The 24,736-nt window shown below is 34.0% G+C and overlaps 1 protein-coding gene across 2 annotated transcripts in view; it reads left to right on the top strand.

Annotated features, from left to right (window-relative positions):
• The window catches only part of DACH2 (dachshund family transcription factor 2), a 638,422-nt gene that overhangs the window by 540,590 nt on the left and 73,096 nt on the right, over positions 1 to 24,736 (top strand). For both annotated transcript variants that reach the window (XM_069463458.1, XM_069463457.1), the window contains one exon: positions 1,986 to 2,121. In XM_069463458.1, coding sequence (XP_069319559.1) covers positions 1,986 to 2,121 — 136 coding nt within the window. The remainder of the gene's footprint in view (positions 1 to 1,985; positions 2,122 to 24,736) is intronic.

Below are 24,736 nucleotides of genomic sequence, written 5' to 3'. Positions count from 1 at the left end.
ACCATTTAAAATGAATATATTACATTGATTACTATATTAGCGTTCCATTGCTGTTATAACAAATTACCACAAATTTCATAGCATAAAAAATTCAAATTTATTATGTTAGAGTTCTGTAGGTCAGGAGTCAGACACGGGTCTCACGGGGCTAAAAGCAAGGTGTGGGCAGCCTACAGAAAGGCTGCATTCCTTTCTGTAGGTTTCCGGGAAGAATCTGTTTCTCTGCCTTTTCCAGCTTCTAAAGACCACCCACATTTCTTAGCTCATGGCCCTCTTCCTCTATCTTCAAAGCCATCAATACTGCATCTCTCTGACCATTTTTCTTCTGTAATATCTCCCTCTGATATTCCTTTTCTGCCTTTGTTTTCCACTTTTAAAAACTCCTGTATGAGGGAATGTGGGGATAAAAAAAGAACCTTTGTGATCAGATTGGGCCCACCAAGATAATACAGTATAATATCCCTATGTCATATTTCTCAGTCATATCTCCAAAATTCCTTTGGCCATGTACAGGTAAGAAATTCATAGGTTCCAATGATTCGAATGTGGATTAGAGATGACATCAGAAGCCTGCCACAATGGCAGGCATTGCAATGTGTTAACAATTACTAATGAAATAATAATTTTTTTATTTCAGCTTATTATGGGAGTACAAAAGTTCAGGTTATATATATTGCCCATGCCCCCCCATCCCCCTGAGTCTGAGCTTCAAGCATGTCCATTCCCTAGACAGTGCACATCACACTCATCATGTAGGTATACACCCATTCCCGCCCCCCACCCCCCATCCCCCCGAGTCAGAACTTCAAGTGTGTCCATTCCCTAGACAGTGCACATCGCACTCATCACGTAGGATAATTTTTAAATCTCCTGCTAATACTTTCACGTTAAACAAACACAGTTTTTCTTTGGGTGATTTATAAATTTTGGGCTTCCCATGGAAAATCAATGTGAAAATGTACAAACACTTATTTGACAAACTAATTCTGAATGTTATGATGATTAGAATACCGATGTTATGATTACAGGTAATTAGACAGAACATTTAATTTAAGAAATTTATTATGGATGAATTAAATATTTTATAGAACAAACATTCTCTGTCTCAGCATGTCTATCACCCAGTCATATATGTTGCATATATGTATAAACACTGCAATTTGGTTCTATTATTGATCAAATTAACTTAATTGTTCAGATTTATTCATCAATTTATGATGCATATAGTGAATAAGTTCAGTGTTGTATAGCAATTTTCATAATCACAAAAGTCTTGAGAGCCATAATAGTTGCCATAGAAGTATGTAAAAACATTTGATTTTTATTCAAGTTAATTATCAAAAACTACAAAAATCTAAGGAATACCATAGAATTAACATTGATAGATCTTAGCGTTTGTTTGAAAAACCTATCATTGTGTCCTATGACTATCAAAATGTTTTTCTGGCAAAATTCAACTTGAGTTCCTAAGGTCCAATAGATTGCAGGTATATTATTTCCATAATTTTTGTCTGTGCAGAAAAACTCAACATGTACCAGATGCTACTGGTAATCCCCAAATTCAAAATCTCAAGTCTTTACATTTGGGAATTCTCCTTCTTAATCAGATAATGGTATCACCCTCCAGTCTTTGGAATGAACTTTACATCAATCTAGAAGCTTACAATAACAATAACGTTCACTACACACCTATGTTGATAATCATTTATGCATTTTCTAGGAGAGGAAACAGAAACTAACTTTTCTTGAGCTTCTATGATGTGCCCCTTTGCCACCTTCTCTTATTTAACCCTCGCAACATCCCATTAATTTTGCAAGAACCACAAATATGTTTTTGTCCAAAGATATGTATTTAAGGCCAGGCATTGCAGATGTGCACACTTTCAGGATAAGTAAAAGGTCAACATTTTAAATGTTATGGACTCAACCAACATGAAAAAAATGGTGGACAGATGGCATTTTCTTTTGTGTTTGTTTTGTTTCAGGAGCGGATCCCAAAGAGTCCTTCTCCTGCTCCTTCTCTGGAAGAGGGTCATTGCCCTGGGAGCCAGACCTCTTCTCACCCCAGCAGCAGTGTGTCCAGCTCTCCCTCTCAGATGGATCATCATTCAGAGAGAATGGGTGAGTATCTTTCCTGAAACAAGTAATTGGAAGATACTCTTTCAAAAATGTATCATTAGGCAACACAGAGGGGAGGAAAAAGCTGGGGGAACCAATACCTTCTTAATATAAATGGCTTTTTGAAGTGGTCTCAGAAGTCTTACACCATAGATACCATTCCGGAAATTGGTGGTGACATGGCATATTGGAGACTTGAATCTAGCCATAGGTCTGGAACTAACTAGCTAAGACATCTTGGGTATGTTACTTAACCACCATAGGTTTCTTTACCTATTATATGCAAATAATTACTTCCTTGCCTAATGTACTGGATTATTGAGAGATCAAATGAAATATTATATGGAAAAACACTTCAAAAGTTTAATGTGCTAAGGAAATGTGAGAGATAAAAATTACTTTTCTCTATGTGACTTTAGTTTGATTGCTTATCAACTCCTGCTGTCTGATTCTACTCAGGTATATAGAAGTTACCAGGTACATTCAGCTATAATAAATTCTCATTTAGTGTATAATAATTATGGATCAATTGAACTAGGTAAAATCTTTGTTAATCTTCTATGCCTACACAATATGATTTCTTATGTATCCATTTCCTTTAGAGACAATTTCTGCTATTCCTTTAGTCTTACCATGAGAATGTTCTTTAAGTGAACTCTAAACTTTTACAGCTCATAATAGCTATTGCTTCCAGCCTCTCCAAAATAATTTGTGTTGTGGGGAAGGAGAGGAATTTGGGGGATTAGGGAAGGTGTTAGGTTGTTAGGTCCTGGATCTGCGCTTGCAAGGAGGAAGATGATTTCTCCCTTGTGGAAATTCATCCAAGTCTCACTTAGCCTGTCAATATTATATATAGTTTCTGGCTGTTTAGCTTCATAGTGATCTCAGTGGTTCTTAAATCTGGTTCCTCATTATAATCACCTATGGAGTTTTATGATTACAGATGCTCAGGCCACACACTCAGAGTTTGATTTTCTTGGTCTAGAATAGAGCCTAGGGAAGAGTATTTTGTTTTGATTTTCTGTATCTTCTCAGGAGATTCTTATGTGCAAGCAGAGTTAAGAACCATCAAGTTATAGCTTAAGACTAATGGCCCTGAGGGAGTAAGTTTAATTCCTGGAAGAAGTTACAGAGGTCTTCTAGCTTTATTCTGTTCTATGACACAGACTACCTGGTTGTTACAACATTGTGTACAACTTATGCAAGCAGTTTGAGCAAGACAAGAGGCTATAGCTGGATGACCATTAATTAATCAAGAAACCAAAGCACACATTCTCCTGTTAGGACAATCTTTGTATGATGAGGGTAGGAAGAGAGAGAAAGACAGAGGAAACGGATATATAGAGAGAATTATTTATTGAGTGCTAGCTGAAAAACAGAATGCATAGGAAAAAATACTCAGTGCTAGATATAAGAGAATGGATAACTGACATTAAGAAGTGAAATGAAATATTTCCAAAGCAATATAATATCCTAGGAAAAAATCTTGACAACATAGTTTATTTCTAATTGCACTGGCAGTAATAAGACTCTATATGCTCATGCCACAGTTGTCCAAATATGATAGTGTGATTGTCTATAAATTAATAAAACAATTTGATGTTTAACTTTTAAGTGACCATATTTTATTAATAGAGCTACATAGTGTTTTAATAAAATATGATTAAAGATAATGAAATTATAAACCCTAAAAATTAGCAAGTCTTTTCTCTTTCAATGTCAATGTTTCATGAATAATCATAATAATCAGAAAGTTATATTTTATCTATTAACCTTGCTACATATCATATTTGTAAATACTTCCAGAGTAAGTTAAATTCATAATTAATTTTAACTCATGATCTATTAACTAGTAAATTCTTTTTAGAAGCATTCTGAGAAATATATTAATAATTACAGAGATAAATAGTTTGCATATGAAATTTAAAAGAGGAAATATTTTAAATGCTTTAAAGAAATTATGTTGGCAATTATATCTGTACATATGTATATATGCATATATTAATTATACTCTAAAATTCAGACAATTAAGCAGCTTAATGATTTCTAAATTATATGACCTTCAGACCAACAAAAATCTTTCTATTGTTTCAGAAGTAAATAAAATTCATATTCTTTGTTATTAGATAATAACCATTTGTATAATGCTTTTCTGCCTTTTTTGAATATTTTACATAGAAAATTACTGTTACATCTCTTATTTATAGTTATGATGCCCAACAATAGAGAGGAAATTATTGTTGATCAGGATAATGGACCAACCATCAAAAAATTCCAAAGAGATAATAAAGGTAAAATGATTTTTTCTTATTTAATGTACATATAATCAGATACTAACACAATTAATATCCCAATATTGTATATCGCATCCACATTTCCCTAAGTCAGAATAGATCTATACTGACTTTGTATAAATTTTTTTAGTAGTAAAACACATGATGTTTACCTGAAACTTGTTTATTTGGTGTTATAAATTACATATCGACATGGAATTTGTGCATGTGGTTAGAAAATTCACCCTGAGCCCTTTTATTATGTCTGTTCAGAAACATGTGACTCTTTTTGTATTATATATACATTTTATTAAATACATTTAAATAATTGACTATTTTATGGCCTATTTGACAAAAGTTGAGTTGCTGTAATGGAGATCTGCTTCCCTCAACCCTTGAAAATGATTTTAAAAGTATATACTAATTTGGACATTTCAAATGAAAGCTTAGCAAGTTAATCCATCAAGTATTTACCTGGAATATCAGTAGATATGACCTTAACCTGGCTTTTGATCTGCTGAGGTATATGTATTACCTCTGTACACTATTCAGTTTTGTCTTAGGATATCTGTTTAAAGAAAGTAGGGAGAGTAAGAATTTTGAAGTGATGCTCTCCTGACACGAAAGCCAAGTACAACTATGTTTAAAAGGCTAAAAAGGTAAGAGAACAGGAAAATATATAATCATATGGTATAGGCTATGCATTATTTCTGTCACCATCGTAAATTAAATAGTAGCTAACATGTAATTTATCAGATCATGAGATGGTCTGCTTGTACTTCACCACAGGGTACATTTTTCTATCTCTACTATCTATATATTATCAGCAAGATACAAGATATATAGATAGTAAAGATAGAAAAATGCTCATAATACATAGAAAATAGATGCTCATAATATAGTAAAGATGCCCATAATATATAGTAAAAAGACTGTCAGAGTTAATGAAGATTTTTTTTCTTTTTTCTCTGGACTGAATTTGCTTCATAATTATCTAGATGAGCATTTTAGTTAGAATTTGGAATAATGTGTGATTTTAATTTCATTGATCCATGATTGTTTTCCTTGCCACATGTTTAGTGTTTTCTTAGCCTGACACTGAAAGGCTATATACACTGGGGCTCCAAGATGCAAATGATTGATTTCAGAATAGTTGTCAGAATGAAATAAGTCAGGTTCAGTATATTAAACTACCCAAACTCTTGCACAGGTAATGAAATTCTAGTTAAAGATGAAACTTCATTCACAGCCCAGCAACAATTTGTTCCTGATACCTCTTGCCTATCAAGTCACAACTATTTGAAGGACAGCTTGGTAGTAAAGCAGCCTTTCTAAGAAAATCTCAAGCTGTACATGACACATATGATTCCATCAGAACTGCAGACCCCATAAGTCAAAATGGCATTTAGGACTGGCCTGTGTACTGCAGCGCTGAAGTATACACTGTTGTGTCTTATGAAAAATCGGCTGGAGCACTACTACAGATGTACAGTAACTGATTTTCATAAAATACACAGTGGTATGTACCGTCATTTCTGAATCTCTTGCTGTGGAATGGCACAGTTTTACTCATTGCAATCAAATAGGTTAGTCACACATCCTGCTGAGGACATTAACAAACAGGAGTGGCATATTAAACTGCACCCCAGCTATAGTGGAAAGTTTCTTTCTTAAATGGGATTTTCTGTGTTAAGTCTTACCAGTTATATTTGTAACAGTAAGATAAAATATATTTTCCTCAAATATATTATAGTTATTAAAAGGGAATGAGTTACAGTAGAAGTCGCAACATTTATTAAGTGTGACAAGTAAGCAGTTTATACAACTGTGGCAAACATGTTTTCACATCTGTTTTGAGTAATATCATCGTGATTTTAAAAATGATTCATAGCTCTAGAAATTATAAAATGCCAGCTTTGCTAATATAAAGAAATTTTTAGAAAATGAAGAAATACCATTAGAGTATTCATGTAGCTCACCCCTTACTGCACCTTGTAAAATTGGGTTGGTGCAATACATGTCTCAAATGATAATTTGCATTTTATATTGGATTTTAATATGCAGACATGTAAAAGTCTATATGATAAAGGCTTTCTTGGCAGTGATGTTCATTTAGGATATGTCCAAAATGACTTATCAAAATAAAAATTTTAGTTTTGAATCAAGTATTTTGATTAAACTGACTGGTCAAACAAGCATTTGATTTTATTTTTTCAAAGACTTTGTCAAATAAATTGAATAAATAAATTTCATGTTATGACATTGTGTTACATTGTCTTTTACAGACAGTTCTGAGATTCTTTTTTTTTTTTTTTTTTTTTTTTTTTTTTTGAGACAGAGTCTCACTTTGTTGCCCGGGCTAGAGTGAGTGCCATGGCGTCAGTCTAGCTCACAGCAACCTCAAACTCCTGGGCTTAAGCGATCCTACTGCCTCAGCCTCCCGAGTAGCTGGGACTACAGGCATGCGCCACCATGCCCGGCTAATTTTTTGTATATATATATTTTAGTTGTCCATATAATTTCTTTCTATTTTTAGTAGAGACGGGGTCTCGCTCTTGCTCAGGCTGGTCTCGAACTCCTGACCTCGAGCGATCCACCCGCCTCGGCCTCCCAGAGTGCTAGGATTACAGGCGTGAGCCACCACGCCCGGCCAGTTCTGAGATTCTTTAGAGTAATTTGGACTATCTATTCTAGTTTATCCTTGTGGATGCAATGGCACAAAGCCAAACCCCCTTCCCTTTGGCAGCAACTTCTCTCCCAAACTGCTAGCAGAAACAGGTTCTTCTTGATATTTTCCATTGTGTATTAAATGTATTTACTGAAAATTTTCTATGTTCAAGATGCCCAAAACACATTGATAATCAAGTCTGGTATGCTATAGAAACAGTGGAACAATAAATTTATCATCCAACCCATGAATTGAGCCCACAGAATTATTATATTTTAAATCAACCCACAGGCCACAGATGAACAGCTGCTAATAGTTTTAACATCCTTTGATCATAAGAATCTAAAGTATATCTTACCTAGAATAAAAACACTGTCATATTTCTTTTTTTGTAGTTAAGCTTTTATTAAAAATAAAGATGAAATATAAAAAAAAATGGTCCTTTGAAATCCTGCTGTACCAAAATAAGCAAAATCAGTATGTTATTGATTATACCATATGTAACCTAAACTTTTGTACCCCCACAATATGCTGGAATAAGAATAAAAAAAATTAAAAAAATAAATCTCTTTATATATGGGTATATGCATATATACAAATATTATTAAGCTATCTCTTATTGTAGGTATTATAATACCATCTTTCATTTTTTTCCCATTCTTGAAAACTGGAACAAATTTCAGCTTAGGGGAGGGTTTGTGCTACATATTGGCACTATGATAATGTAAATATTCACTATTCAATCAGATAATTCTCTTTCTTTATCTATTCCTGAGACCATCATAGATACTACACTAAATCTTTAAGACATAGTGGCACTTTAAACTATTCAGGTGTTTGGAAATGATTATTGACCCTGGTTTAAACGGTAATATATCTTCTAAATATTATATTTTTTTAAGCAAGAGAGACTACTGTATAGAACCAACTAAAATACAAACATCATTACAGTCTTTATGATGAACTTAAATATTTAAAGGAATGTGAATGTTACAATTTTGTACATTTTATGGTATTCAGTGATTATACATTAAAATGAGAAAAACAAGGAACACAACTTATTGGAGAGTTTCTTTGAATTACCTTCATTTTAAAACTTTTTATTTAGAAACAATTGTAGATTTACAAGTTGCAAAAAAAAAAAAGAAAGATCCCTTTTACCCTTCACCCAGTTTCTTCCAAAGGCAATATCTTATACAACTATTGTACAATATCAAAATCAAGAAATTTACATTGCTGTGATGCACACGTCTTATTCAGATTTCACTAGTTTTACACTCACTGTTGTGTGTGTATGCTTTTATGGAATGTTATGACATATGTAGATTTGTGTAACTACTACTTCAATCAAGACATAGGATCATTCCATAACCACAGAGTTGTCTCTCCTGCTAGTCCTTTATTGTCTCAACCACCACCACTCCTTCATGACCCCTAATTCCTGAGAACCACTAATCTATTATGTCTCTATAATTCCATGATTCTAAGAATATTCTATAAATGGTACCATACAGAATGTGACCTTTGGAGATTGGCTTTTTCACTCAGCATAATTATTTTGATATCTGTCCAAATTGTTGCATATGTCAACTTTCCTTCTTATTACTGAGTAGTATTTGATACTATGGATATGCCACAGTGCGCAACCATTCATCTTTTGTAGGACATCTCATTGTTTTCAGTTTTTGGCTATTACGAATAATGCTTCTGTGAACTCTTATGTACAGGTTTTTGTGTGGATGTACCTTTCCATTTTTCTGAGACAAATGCCAAAGAGTGCAATTGCTGGGTCATATGGCAAATAAATGTTTAGTTCAATAACAAACTGCCAAACTATTTTCCAGAGTGGCTGTACCACTTTACTTTCCCACCATCAATATATGATCATCCAGTTTCTCCACATCTTTGTGGCATTTTATTTTGTCAACATTTTATTTTTAATTTAGGTGTTCTCGTGGTTGTTATGTAGCGATAGCTTATTGTGGTTTTAGTTTATATTTCCCTGATGGCTGGTGATATTGAACCTCTTTTGTGGATGTTCTCTTTGGTGAAATGTTGCTCATGTCTTTTGCCAATTTTTTAAATTTCAGCTTATTATGGGGGTACAAAAGTTTAGGTTATGTATATTGCCCATTACCCTGACCCCCCTGAGTCAGAGCTTCAAGCGTGTCCATTCCCCAGACAGTGCACATCGCACTCATTATGTAGGTATACACCCATCCCCTCCCCCCCAAATCTGCCCGACACCCAATTGGTGTTATTCCCAAATGTGCACTTAGGTGATGATCAGGGAAACCAATTTGCTGGTGAGTACATGTGGTGCTTATTTTTCCATTCTTGGGATACTTCACTTAGTAGAATGGGTTCTGACTCTATCCAGGAGAACATAAGAGATTCTATATCACCGTTATTTCTTATAGATGAGTAACACTCCATGGTATACATATACCACATTTTATTAATCCACTCATGTATTGATAGGCACTTGGGTTGTTTCCACATCTTTGCAATTGTAAATTGGGCTGCTATAAATATTCGGGTGCAGATGTCTTTTTTATAGAATTTCTTTTGTTCTTTTGGGTAGAAGCTCAATAATGGGATTGCTGGATCAAATGGTAGGTTTACTTGTATCTGTCTAAGGTATCTCCACATTGCTTTTTGCAGAGGTTGCACTAGTTTGCAGTCCCACCAGCAGTGTATGAGTGTTCCTGTCTCTCTGCATCCACGCCAACATGTATTGTTTTGGGACTTTTTGATAAAGGCTGTTCTCACTGGAGTTAAGCAATATCTCATTGTGGTTTTGATTTGCATTTCCCTGATGATTAGAGATGTTGAGCATTGTTTCTTATTGTTGAAGTTTCAGAGTTCTTTATGTATTTTAGATAGAAGTCCTTTGTCAGATATGTGTTTTACAGATATTTTCCCACTCTGTAGCTTGTTTGTATATCCACTTAAAAGAGTCTTATGCAAAACAAACATTTTTAATTCTGATTAAGTCCAATTTATCATTTTTTTCTCTTATAGTAATTTGGTATCAACTATAAAATCTCTTCACTTGGTCCTAGGTCCTGAAAATTTTCTTGTATGTTTTCTTCTACAAGTTTTGTAGTTTTACCTTCTACATTTATGACCATGATCACAAGGTTGAGGGTGGGTTTTTTTTTCTATCAGAACCATACCATTTGTTGAAAAGGCTATTCTTCCTCCATTAGATTGCTTTGGTAACTTCGTAAAATATCAGTAGTCTGTACTTGTACAGGGCTATTTCTCTGTTCTCTATTATGTTTTATTGATCTAAGTAACTATCCGTATGCCAATACTATAGTCTTGAGTATTGAAAGTCCATAGTAAACTTTAATATCAGATAGTTATTCCTTCTACTTTATTGTTTTTCAACATTGTTGCAGCCATCTTAGAGCCTATGTCTTTACAAATATTTTACAAAAAGCTAGTATAATTCTATGAAAATCTTTGCTGGAATTTTTATAGGATTTCATTAAATCTATAGACTAATTTGGGGTGAATTGACATCTTTGCTATTTGTCTTACAATCCATGAACACAGTATGTCTTTCCATTTCTTTAGAATTTTTCTATTTCTTTCATCAGCAAATTTACCTTTTGTCATACAAATTCTGTAAAAGATTTCTTAGATTTATACTCATTTCATTTTTTGAACAATTATAAATGGTTGTATATTTTCAAATTCAGTTTTCCTCTTTCTTAGCATATAGAAATGTTGCCAATTTATATATGTTGATCTTGCAAACTGCCATTTTACTGAACCTAACTTACTGGATCTAGGAAATTATTTATTTGTTTGTTTGTTTTAATTTTTTATTTCAGTATATTATGGGGGTAAAAATGTTTAGGTTACATATATTGCCTTTGCCCCACCCAACTCACAGCTTCAAGTGTGTCCATCCCCCAGATGGTGCGCACCGTACCAATTAGGTGTGAGTATATACATCCCCTCCTCCCCTCTCCCATCTTCCCAACACCCAATGAATGTTACTACTCTATGTGCAATTAAGTGTTGATCAGTTAAAACCAATTTGATGGTGAATACATGTGGTGCTTGTTTTTGAATTCTTGGGATACTTCACTTAGTATAAGGGGTTCCAGATTTATCCAGGATAATATAAGAGGTGCTATATCACCATTGTTTTTTTGTGACTGAGTAGAACTCCATGCCATACATATACTACATTTTATTAATCCACTCATGTGTTGATGGGCACTTGGGTTGTTTCCACATCTTTGCAACTGTGAATTGTGCTGCTATAAACATTATAGTGCAGATGTCTTTTTTATAGAATGTCTTTTGTTCCTTTGGGTAGATGCCCAATAATGGGATTGCTGGATCAAATGGTAGTTCTACTTGTAGCTCTGTGAGGTGTTGCCATATTGCTTTCCACAGAGGTTGTACAAGTTTGCAGTCCCACCAGCAGTGTAAAAGTTTTCCTATCTCTCCATATCCTGGCCAACACTTATTGTTTTTGGACTTTTTGATAAAGGCCATTCTCACTGGAGATAAGTGATATCTCATTGTGGTTTTGATTTGCATTTCCCTGATGCTTAGAGATGTTGAGCATTTTTTCTTTCTTTTTTTTCATTTTATTTTATTTTATTTTATTGTATTTTTATTTCAGGATATTATGAGGATACAAACATTTTGGTTACATTTTATGACTTTGTCTCACCCAAGCGAGGATTAGAGGCATGCCCTTCCCCTCTACAATGGTCACCATGTCCATTAGTTGTGAGTTTACCCCCCCAAAACCCCTAATCCCTGGAGAATATTACTACCGTGTGAGCACCATAGTGTTGATCAGTTAGTGCCAATTTGATGGCGAATACATGTGGAGCCTATTCTTCCGTTCTTGTGATACCTCACTTCAAAGGGTGGGTTGGAGCTCTATCCAGGAAAATGTAAGAGGTGCTAGATCACCATCATTTCTTATAATTGAGTAATATTCCATTGTATGCATATACTAAATTTTAATAATCCACTCATGAATTGATGGGCACTTAGATTGCTTCCACATCCTTGCAATAGTGAGTTGTGCTGCCATAAACATTCGGGTGCAGATGTCTTTATTATAGAATTTCTTTTGCTCTTTTGGGTAGATGCCTAATAGTGCTATTGATGGATCAAATGATATTTCTATTTTTAGCTCTTTGAGGTATCTGCAAACGCCTTTCCACAGAGGTTGCACTAAGGTGCAGTCCCACCAGCAGTGTAAGAGTGTTCCTATCTCTCCACATCTTCACCAGCATTTGTTGTTTTGGGATTTTTTTGATAGGGGCCAATCTCACTGGGGTTAGGTGATATCTAATTGTGGTTTTGATTTGCATTTCTCTGATGATTTGAGATGTTGAGCATTTTTTTATATGTTTGCTGGCCATTATTCTGTCTTCTTTTGAAAAGTTTCTGTTCATTTCCTTTGCCCATTTATTGTTGGGATTGTTTGATTTTTTTCTTGTTGATCTTTTTAAGTTCTAGATAGATTCTTGTTATCAGCCCTTTATTGGATGTGTAGAGAGGAAAGATTTTCTCTTATCCTATAGGCTGTCTAGTCACTCTAATGATAGTTTCTTTGGCTGTACAAAAGCTTTTTAATTTGATCAGGTCCCATTTATTTATTTTTTTGTTGTTGCTGTGATTGCCTTTGGGGTCTTGTTCATAAATTCTTTGCCTAGGCCAATGTCTAGAAGAGTTTTTCCAACATTTTATTCTAGAATTCTTATAGTTTCACACCTTTGGTTTAAGTCTGTTTTCCACCGTGAGTTGATTTTTGTGAAAGGTGAAAAGTGTGGATCCTGTTTCAGTTTTCTACATGTGGCTATCCAGTTTTCCCAGCATCATTTATTGAATAAGTATTCTTGTCCCCAGTGTATGTTTTTGTTGGCTTTGTCAAAGATTAGACAGCTATATGAGGATGGTTTTATACGTGGTTTCTTAGTTGTATTCCATTGGTCTATTATTGTCCCTCTGTTTACAACTTCTTTGATTTGTGCCCTTATCTTTTTGTCTCCATTTTTCTGCTTGCTTTGGTTTTATTTTGTTCTTTTTTTCTACTTTCTTAAGGTGAGAGCTTAGATAATTGTTTTGACCACTTTTCTTTTTTCTAATGTAAGTATTTAGTACCATAAGATTTCCTGCTAATACTGTTTAGCTGAGTTCCACAAATTTTGATATGTTACAGTTTCATTTTCATTCATTTCAAAGTTTTTCGTAAATGTACACTTATACTCTTGCTTTCTGTTGTTCCTCTTTCTGATGTTCAAAGTTTCCTTCTTTAATTATTTTCTTTCTGTTTAGAGAAAGTGGTTTTTAGCCATTAATTTAGGGTATGTTTGCTGGTAACAAATTCTCTCTGAGAATATCTTAATTTTGCCTTCATTCTTGAAGGATATTTTTACTGGATATGCAATATTTGGTTAATGGTTGTTGTTTTTTTTTTCAGCACTTGAAAAAATGTTGTACTACTTCTTTCTGGTCTCCATGCTTTCTGATGAGAAATCCAATGCTATTTGAGTAATTTTTCTTCCAATAGGTAATGGGTTGTTTCTCTGGCTGTTTTCAGGATTTTTTTTCTTTGTCTTTAGTTTTAGAAATTTGGTGATGATGGGTCTTGCTCAAGATTTCTTTAGAAATATTCTGTTTTGGGTTTTCTCAGCTTCTTGAATCTGTATGTTTTGTGTTCTGACAGATTTGGAAAGTTTTTAAGCCTTATTTTTATTTGACTACTTTTTCAGCTTTGTCCTCTTTCTTTTCTGTTTCTGGGACTCCAATGAAGCAAATGTCATATATCTTATGTCATAGTCCCACATAACTCTGTGACTCTTTTCTCTATGTATTTTTCAAGTGTATTTCTTTCCTGCTATCCAGATAGAGTAATTTATATGTTTCCATTTTTAAGTTCACTGATTTCTCTTCTCTGCTCTCTCCAGACAGCTCTTGAGTCCATCCATTGAGTTATTTTCTTTTCCTTATTTTAGTTTTCTGTTCTAACATGTAAATTTGCTTCTTCTTGATATTTTCTTTGCTGTAAACTTATTTCTCTGCTGAGATTTTTCTATTCTTTCATTTGTTTCACCCATCTTTGTATTTGCTCATTTAAAAATTTCTATAATAGCTGCTTTAAAATACTTTTTTGATAATTACAACATTTATGAAATCTTGGTGTCAGTGGCCATTCATTTTCTTTTGTCATTCAAAGTGACATATTCCTGATTATTGGAGAAATTTATTTAAGTCCTTTGTCAATTTGTCCATATTTTAACTGTGCCTTTTAGTTTTATTATTTTTATTTTTATTGCTGCATTGTTATTTTTATTGCTTTTTATATATTTTTGATCTGTGGTTCCCTGAATGCATAAATTTAGAACTGCAGATACAAAGGGACAACTATAGTCTATAATGTCCTAGGTGTCCTCCAGTCCCATATCTTGACAGACCTACTTGATATTATCATCACTGTCAAACAGAATGAAATTGGTGGTGTAAGGGCCACCACCCCCTGGGAGGATGGTGGTGTAGGAAGTAAACTTGACACTTTTCCTCTTTAGGTTTTATTTTAGTTTTCTAGGGTTATAATTACAAATTATTAAAAACTAGGTGGCTTAAAATAACAGAAATTTATGTGTTCATAGTTCAAATTGTCCAGAACTTTATTTTTTTATTTTTTTATTATTTTCTTTATTTCAGCATATTATGGGGGTGCAAAAGTTTAGGTTATGTATATTGGCCATGCCCCCGACCCCCCCCCCCGAGTCAGAGCTTCAAGCGTGTCCATTCCCCAGACAGTGCACATCGCACTCATTATGTATGTATACACCCATCCCCTCCCTCACACATCTGCCCGACACCCGGTTGGTGTTATTCCCAAATGTGCACTTAAGTGATGATGAAGGAAACCAATTTGCTGGTGAGTACATGTGGTACTTATTTTTCCATTCTTTGGATACTTCACTTAGTAGAATGAGTTCCAACTCTATCCAGGAGAACATAGGAGATTCTATATCACTCTTATTTCTTAAACAGAACTTTAAAATCAAGTTGTCATCAGGGTTGCTTCCTTCAGGAGTCTCTGAAGGAGATTTGGTTCCTTTCTCCTAGCTTCTGGTAGCTACTGGAAATCCTTCGTGTTCCTAGGCTTGTGGACACATCTCGCTAATCTCTGCCTCCATCTTCACATGGCCTTCTCTTCTGTGTGTCTCTGTATCTTCTACTTTTCTGTCTCTTATAAAACACTCATCACTGCTTTTGGGATCTACTCTAATCCAGGGCAATCTCATAGGGATCCTTACCTTAAATACATCTGCAAAGACTCTTATTCGAAAGAAGATCACATTCTGAGGTTCTGGGTTGATATATCTTTCTATTTTCAGGTGGTATCAATAAATGCATTTATTATATTTAATTTTTAATTTTTTTTTTACTTCAGAGTATTATGGGGATACAGATGCTTTGGTCACAAAAATTGCCTTTGCAGTGCCCGAGTCAAAGCTATAAGCATACCTATCCCCCAGATAGCATGCACCTCTCCCATTAGGTGTGAATTTACCCATCCATTCCTCCTCCCTCCCACCTGACTGATCTCCAATGAATGTTACTTCCATATGTGCACATAAGTGTTGATCAATTAGTATCACCTTAATGATAAGTACATATGGTATTTGTTTTTTTCCATTCTTGTGATACTTCATTTAGAAGAATGATCTCTAGTTCCTTCCAGGATAATACAAGAGGTATTAGTTTACCATTTTTTGTGGCTGAGTAATACTCCATGGTGTGTGTGTGTATATATAATATACCACATTTTATTAATCCACTCATGCATTGATGTCACTTGGGTTGGTTCCACATCTTTGCAATTGTGAATTGTGCTGCTATAAACATTCAAGTGCATATATATTTTTTATAGAATGTCTTTTTTTCCTTCAGCTAAATACCCAGGATTGCTGGATGAAATGGTAGTTCTACTTTCAGTTCTTTGAGGTATCTCCATACTACTTTCCATAAAAGTTGTACTAGTTTGCATTCCCACCAGTAGTGTATAAGTGCTCATATCTCTCCACATCAACTCCAGCATTTGTTGTTTTGAAACTTTTTGATATAAGCCATTTTCACTGGAATTAAGTGATATCTCATTGTGCTTGTGATTTGCATTTCCCTGATGGTTACAGATTTTGAGCATTTTTTCATATGTTTGTTAGCCATTAGTCTATCTTCTTTTGAAAAGTTTCTGTTCATATCCTTTGCCCACTTTTTGATAGGGTTGTTTGGTTTTTTCATGCTGACTTGCTGAGTTCTTTACAGATTCTAGTTATCAGACCTGTGTCGGATGTATAACATGCAAATATTTTTTTCCCATTCTGTAGGTTTCTATTCACTCTAATGATTGTTTCCTTGGCTGTGCAGAAGCTTTTTAATTTGATCATGTCCTATTTATTTATTTTTACTGTTGCTAAAATTGCTTTTGGGATCTTCTTCATAAGTTCTTTCCCTAGGCCAATGTCTGTAAGAGTTTTTCCAATTTTTCTTCTAGAATTCTTATGTTTTCATGCCTTAAGGTTAAGTTTCTTTTCCATCATGCATTGATTTTCTTTTTATTTCAGCTTATTACGGGGGTATAAAAGTTCAGGTTATATATATTGCCCATGTACCGCCCATCCCCCCAAGTCAGAGCCTCAAACGTGTCTATTCCCCAGACAGTGCGTATTGCACTCACATGCATTGATTTTTGAGAGGTGAGAGGTGTATATCCTGTCTTAGTCTTCTCCATGTGGCTATCTAATTTTCCAAGTAGCATTTATGGAATAGGGATTCTTTTCCCCAGTGCATGTTTTTGTCTGCTTTGTCAAAGATCAGATGGCTATATTAGTATAGTTTTTATATTGGGGTTCTCGGTTCTGTTCCATTGGTCTATGTCTCTGTTCTTATGTAAAATTCACCACCATCTTATGATAGGAAAGCTTAACAAAATAGGCATAGATGGGACACACCTCAAAATGACAAAAGCCCTATATGACAAACCCACAGCCATCATCATACTGAATGGGAAAAAATTGAAAACCTTCTGGCTTAGAACTGGAACAAGACAAGGTTTTCCTCTATAACTGTTTCTATTCAACATTGTGCTGGAAGTCCTAGCCAGAGCAATCAGGAAAGAGAAGGAAATCAAGCGTATCCAAATGTGGAAAGAAGCGGTCAAACTATTACTCTTTGATGATGATATTGTCTTATATCTAGAAAAGCCCGAAGAATCAGACCAGAGACTACTGGAACTGATAAATAAATTCAGCAAAGTCTCTGGTTACAAAATCAATGTTCACAAATCAGTAGCATTCATATACACCAAAAACAGTCGAGCTGAGAACCAAATAAAAGATGAAATATCTTTCACAATAGCAACAAAGAAAATAAAATACCTAGGAATATATTTAAGGAGGGAAAAAACCTCTAAAGGGAAAACTATGAAACACTGAGGAGGGAAATAGCAGAGGATATAAACAGATGGAAATATATACCATGCTCTTGGATTTACAAAATCAATATTATTAAAATGTCCATACTACACAAAGGATCAACAGATTCATTGCAATTCCTATTAAAATACCAACATCATTTTTTGCAGATCTAGAAAAAAATAATTCTACACTTTTTATAGAAACAGAGAAGACCCCGTATAGCCTCAGCAACCTTAAGAAAATGAGCAAATTAGGAGGCATCAATTTACCAGACTTCAACCTATACTTCAAGGCTATAGTCACCAAAACATATCATTTTTATTGTTGGTGGTGGTGTAGGGGGTGTGGTGACAGTCAATTCAGTATAGGCTTTAAATACTTACAGGTTTATTTTAGATTTATTTCTCATATACATGGTCAGAAAGTCCTTTTAGTTGACTATGATAAGTCTTCTTGGAGCTGCCATTCATGAGGTAGCTCCTCTCCTTGAACTGCAGCCCTATAATTAGGCATTTTTAATTCTTCATTTAATTTAACTGATCTTTTGCTTTTAAGTTGTAAGAATTCTTTATATATTATGGATATAATTCTTTACAAGAGATATGTTTGGCAAATGTTTTATCTTATTATGTAGGTTACCTTTTTGCTTTCTTCACAGTATCCTTTGATAAACAAAAGTTTTTAATTTTGATAAAGATCAATTTATCCATTTTTTTTTGCCACATGTGCTTTTGATGGTGTATCTAAGAATCCTTTGCTATTACACTTAGGTTTATAATCCTTTTTGAGTTAATTTTTCTATTTGGTGTTAGGTAGGGGACAAACTTCATTCTTTTGCATGCAGGCATCCAATTGTTCCAGCACTATTTGTTGAAAACATTTCAAAATTGAATTTGGTTGGTACATTTGTCAAAAATCATTTCACTATAAACGTATTCCTGATAATAGGAGGAAAGCTTTCAGTTATCACCATTAAATATGATGTTTTCAGCAGGTTTTCCATAGATGGCCATTATAAGATTGAGGAACTTTCCTTCTAGGTTTAGTTTGTTTTGCTTTTTTATCATGAAAGTATGTTGGATTTTGTCACATTTTTTTTTCGGCTTTTATTGAGATGATCCTGTGGTTTTTGTTCTTTATTAGTACAGTGTATTACATTGATTGGATTTTTTAAGTAAATTCTATTTCTATGATTATTTTTAATGTGGTAAGAAAAGTTAACATGAGATCAGCCCTCTTAACACATTTTAAGTGCTCAATAGAGTATGTTAACTATAGATTCAATGTTGTACAGAAGATTTCTAGAACTTATTCATCTTCCATAACTGAAACCTAATACCAAACGAACATCAACTCCTCATTTCCTTCAGTCCTCAGTCCCTAGAAACCACTATCCTACCTTCTGTTACTATGAGTTTTACTATTTTTAGATATGTGGAATCACACAGTATTAGCCCTAGTGTGACTGGCTTATCTCATTTAGCCTAATGTCCTCCAGTTTCATCCACGTTGTCACATATGGTATGATTTTGTTCTTTTTTTAAGGCTGAGTAAGATTCCATTGTATGTATGTGCCATATTTTCTTTAGCCATTCATCTACAAATGGACATTTAGGTTATTTTTGTATTTCTGGATTTTGTTGTGAATAATACTGCTGAGAACGTTGGTGTACAGATATCAATTCAAGTCCCTGTTTTTAATTCTTTTGGTTGTATACCCAGAAGTAGAATTGCTGGATCATTTGGTAATTCTATGTTTAAGAAAGTATTTTGAGGAACCACCATACTATTTTCCACAGTGACTGCACCATTTTCCATTCTCACCAACAGTGTACAAGGTTCCAATTTCTCCACATCTTTGGTAATACTTTGTGTGTGTGTGTGTGTGTGTGTGTGTGTGTGTGAAAGCCATCCTAACATGTCAGAGGTAATATTTCACTGTGGTTTTTATTTCCATTTCCCTGATGATTAGTGACGTTGAACATCGTTTCATATATCTATTGGCCATTTTTTATCTTTGGAGATATTTGTCTTCAAGTACTTTGTACTTTCTTAATCTGTTTGTTTATTTGTTTGTTTGTTTGTTTTTGTTTTCGATGTGGAGTTTTAGGGCTTCCTTATATATTTTGGAAGTTAATCCCTTATCAGCTTTGCAAATAGTTTCTCCCATTCCATAGATTTCTTTTTCACTCTGTTGATGGTTTTCTTTGCTGTGCAGAATCTTTTTAGTTTGATGTGGTACCACTTGTCTATTTTTGCTCTTGTTGCTTGTGCTATCTAAGACATCATTGCCAAGACCAATGTCATGAAAAGATTTCCTTATGATTTCTTTCAGGAGTTTTACAGTTTCAGGTTTTACATTTAAGTTTGAGTTGATTTTTGTGTATAGTGTAAAATAAGAACCTGTCTTCATTCTTTTGCATGTTGATAACTGGTTTTGCCAGCATCATTTGTTGAAGAAACTATCCTTTCCCCATTGTGCATTCTTGGCACCCTTCTCAAAGATTAGCTGATGATACTGTTTTAATTACTATACCTTTGTAACATATTTTGAAATCAGAATATACGATCCTACCAGCTTTATTCTCCTTTCTCAAGATTGCTTTGGGTAGCCATCCAGAGCAAAAATAACAAAAGTAGAGGAATCACATTATCTGACTTCAAATTACACTACAAAACTGTAGTAATTAAAGCAGCATGGTACTGACATAAAAGCAGACACATAGACCAATGGAACAAAAGAGAGAACCCAGAAATAAATCCACACATCTGTAGTGAATTTATTTTCAACAAAGGTGCCAAGAACATACAGGGGGAAAGGTCCCTTCAATACATAGTGCTTGGAAAACTGGAAATCCATATGCAGAAGAATGAAACTAGACCCTTAGCTCTCAGCATATACAAAAATAAAATCAAAATGGGTTAAAGACTTAAATCTAATACCTGAAACTATTAAATTACTAGGAAAAAAACATTGGGGAAATGCTTCAAGACATTGGTCTGGGCAATCATTTCTTGAGTAATACCCCCAAAGCACAAGCAACCAAAGTAAAATTGGACAAGTTGGATCACATAAAGCTAAAAATATTCTGTACAGTAAAGGACAGAATAAACAAAATAATAGACAACCCACAGAATGGAAGAAAATATTTGAAAACTACCCATCTGACAAGGGATTGATAACTAGAATATATAAGAAGCTCTGACAATTTAATGGGAAAAAATAATACAATTAAAATTGGGCAAAGGATCTGAATAGAAATTTCTCACAAGAAGAAACACAAATCACAAACAAGTATTTGAAAAAATGCTTAACATCATTAGTCATCAGAGAAATGCAAATCAAAACTGCAATGAGATATGATCTCACTGCAGTTAAAATGGATTTTCATCAAAAAGGGCAATAACAAATGCTAGCAAGGATGTGAAGAAATAAACAGTTGGTGTGAATGTAAATTAGTGCAACCACTATGGAAACCAGTATGGAGAGTCCTCAAAAAACTAAAAATAGTACTACCATATGATCTAGCAATCCAAATGCTAGGTATATATTCAAAGAAAGGAAATCAGTATATCAAAAAGATATCTGCACTCCCATGTTTGTTGTAGCACTATTCACAATAGCCAAGGTTTGGAATCAACCTAAGTGTCCATCAGCAGATGAATGGATAAATAAATTGTGGTACATATACATAATGGAATATTATATAGCCATAAAAAAGAATGAAATTCTGCCATTTGCAGCAACATGAATAGAACTGGAGAACATTATGTTATGTGAAATAAGCCAAGCACAGAAAGAAAAATCTCATATATTCTTACTCATATGTGGGAAATACATATTAAAAACAACTGATCTCATGGAGACAGAGAGTGAAATGACAGTTACCAAAGCCTGGTAAGTGTAGCATGGAGGGGGCATAAAGTGGGTACAGTTAATGGGTACAAAAATATAGTTAGAATGAACAATATTTGATAGCACAACAAAGTGACTATATTACTCAGCAGTAAATTAGAGTATACTTTAAAATAACTAACAGAGTGAAATTGAAATGTTCCTAACACAAAGAAATGATAAATTCCTGAGTGTTTGGACACCCTAATTACGCTGATTTGATTAATTCACATTGTATTCCTGTATCAAAACATCTTGTGTACCCTATAAAGATGTACAACTATTATGTACCCTTAATAATTAAAAATAAAATTTAAAAAGGCTGTAAAAATAAGATTGCTTTGGCTATTCAGGGTCTTTTGTGGTTCTGTGTGACTTTTAAGATTTTTTTCTGTTTTTATAAAAATTACCATGGGAATTTTGATACAGACTCGACTGTATCTCTAGATCACTTTGGATAGTATGGGATTTTAATGATATACAGTCTTTAATCAATTACTATGAGATGTTTTTGCATTTATCTTTCTTTAATTTTTTCATCAATGTTTGGAAGTGTTTAGTGTACAAATCTTTCGTGTCCTTGGTTAAGATTATTGCTACATATTTCAGTATTTTTGATGATGTTATAGATGAGATTTTTCTTAGTAGTCCTTTCAGAGAGTTAAGAACTGATCTTTGTATGTTGATTTTCTATCCAACAGCTTTACTAAATTTATTTAATAATTCTAGCAATATTTTTGTGGAGTCTATAGGATTTTCTACATATAAGATCATGTTATCGGCAAACAGATAATTTTACTGTCTTTTATTGAAATAACTTTGCATTTCTTTTTTCTAGGGGATGGACATGCTTGAAGCTCTGACTGGGGTGGGGGGCAAGGGTAATATATGTAACCTAAACTTTTGTACCCCCATAATATGTTAAAATAAAGAAAATCATATGGTACATTATACAATCAAAAAAATTCACTGTTGGCTGGGCACGGTGGCTCACGCCTGTAATTCTAGCACTCTGGGAGACCGAGATGGGAGAATCACTCAATGGCAGGAGAATTACTAGAGGTCAGGAGTTCAAGTCTGAGCAAGAGTGAGACCATGTTTCTACTAAAAAAAAAAAAAATAGAAAGAAATGAGCCAGAAAAGTAAACAATATAGGAAAAATTAGTTGGGCATGGTGGCACATGTCTGTAGTCCCAGCTACTTAGGAGGCTGAGGGAGAAGGATTGCTTGACCCCAGGAGTTTGAGGTTGCTGTGCACTAGGCTGATGCCATGGCACTCTAGCCCGGGCATCAGACTGAGACTCTTGTCTCGGAAAAAAAAAAAAATCACTGGTTTAGATCATTCCCTGTGGCAGATTTTCTTTTCTTTGGCGTCTTCCCTTTGTATGGATAATTAAGAATGGGCTATATAATATATCATAACAAATATTTTCCCTGTTGGTTAGTATATGCAGTAGTATTTCTAAGTAATAGGTCATACACAGCTTCAAGCCAAACTTAAGCCTGAATTCTCTCATCATGTTTAATATTTCTGAAGTGATTAATAGATTTTTGTAGGACCACTAAATTAACAACATAACAGCAAAGAGAAAGATCGTATTTTCAGCAGAATTTTATGATTAGTAATATCAGCTTCCAAAAGTAGTCATATTTATATTCCTTTTTTAAGGTTGTGAGTTTTTCAAATTCATTTTCTGGATAAGACACCAAAAACTGTCAGCAGTGTTTAAAGTAGAGTCCATGTTTTTCAAATTGTTTCTCCCTATGTGGAAAAATGCTTTAGCAGAATCTAGCATTTACTTGAAATTATTTGAAAAAAATTGATATTACAGGAGGTAATTGGATGATAAATCTGCATATCTAAAAACATATTATATTGAATATTTTCATACTAATTTTTTGAAAACTGCCAGGATATGTATATTATTAGCTTATTTAAGATGACTTGGTACATTATAATATTACTTTATTTTTTTTAAATTCTAAGAGCATGTATCTGTAGTCATATAGTCATATAATCAGAAATCAAAGACATAAACATTCTGATATTCTTGGTAGTATCAGAGTAGGTTGGGATCAAGACATTTCACCTTAAATATCACATTTATTATTTTAATGACAAGATGCTGTTATTGATTTTGACACTCAAAATATTACCAGAAGCTCTGTGAGATTCCTCTCTGGTATTCTAATGGTAGAAAACCGTAATTACAATGACCCTTTTGTTTGCCCTCATTTTATAGGGAGAATGTTCAGTGAAGTCACCAGGAATTTTAAAGCATGTGGGCACCCCCCCCCCAACACACACACAAACTTATCAGTGATCAAATATGAGCCACTGGTTTTTTTTTTTTTAACATCTGGCACTAATATACCCATATAGTCATGTAGGTGGCTACATTTTTACAGAAAAATTATTGTGGTGAGTTATGTTTGGCTCTAAAAAACTGTGGAGCCCAAGGAAGCATTGTGAATTCAAGGTGTTAAAGGATACTCAAATGCCAGCTTCAGAACATCTTTTGAAGAATCATGGAGAACTTGTGGCTGATTTTGACTTGAGGTAGTTGTAAGCAATTTACTTGAATTTCCTCTGGTTTTTCCATACCAGATTATCTCATTTTTCCCAGTCAATTGCAAAAATAAAATAAAATTCTGCCTTTCCTCCTTGCCCAACTCTCACCTCCAGTGGTACATAAGGATAAATGTTACATTTGTAAATCTACAAATTCCTATACTCAGACATGGCCAGAGGGTGTGTCTCATCTGGAAGTTTCTATTATTAGTTGGTCAGGTGACAAGGTCAAATTTTCAAATATAGCCACATGCCTTATCTTTCAGAGGAAAATAGCACATTATGAGCATATTTTAACTATAACCAAAGAATTAATTCAACATTTTTTTTTAGTTCTGATATGTTCTGAGGCCCTAATAACAATCATAGTTAAAATGCAGAATATTCCTTGAGTATGTTGTTGTTTTCAGTTGATGTGGTAAGAGGTAATACAGTGTCATATCCCCCAATGGTACTTACCAAATTGCAAAGAGACGTTTTTGAAGCATTTAGTGCATAATTCCCAGGAAAAAGCTAGTATATGACATCAGTGTGTTTTAATTCCTGTATTTTAATCTATTTTAAATTTGTGGCAGATTTTTGGGCTTACAGTGACATTTACCAGATTACACTTTTGAAAATCACAACAAATGTATTCATAGCCTTTTCATATGCACATCATAGAAATGTCATATGGCGCGCTTAAAACTGAGGCTTGTAATGATATTGTATACAAGAGTTAGCCTGAGTTTT

This window comes from Eulemur rufifrons, chromosome 30 (assembly GCF_041146395.1).
Source record: "Eulemur rufifrons isolate Redbay chromosome 30, OSU_ERuf_1, whole genome shotgun sequence".
Classification (NCBI taxonomy): domain Eukaryota; kingdom Metazoa; phylum Chordata; class Mammalia; order Primates; family Lemuridae; genus Eulemur; species Eulemur rufifrons.
The sequence above is the reverse complement of the archived record's forward strand: the minus strand, read 5'-3'. Positions and strand labels throughout refer to the sequence as shown.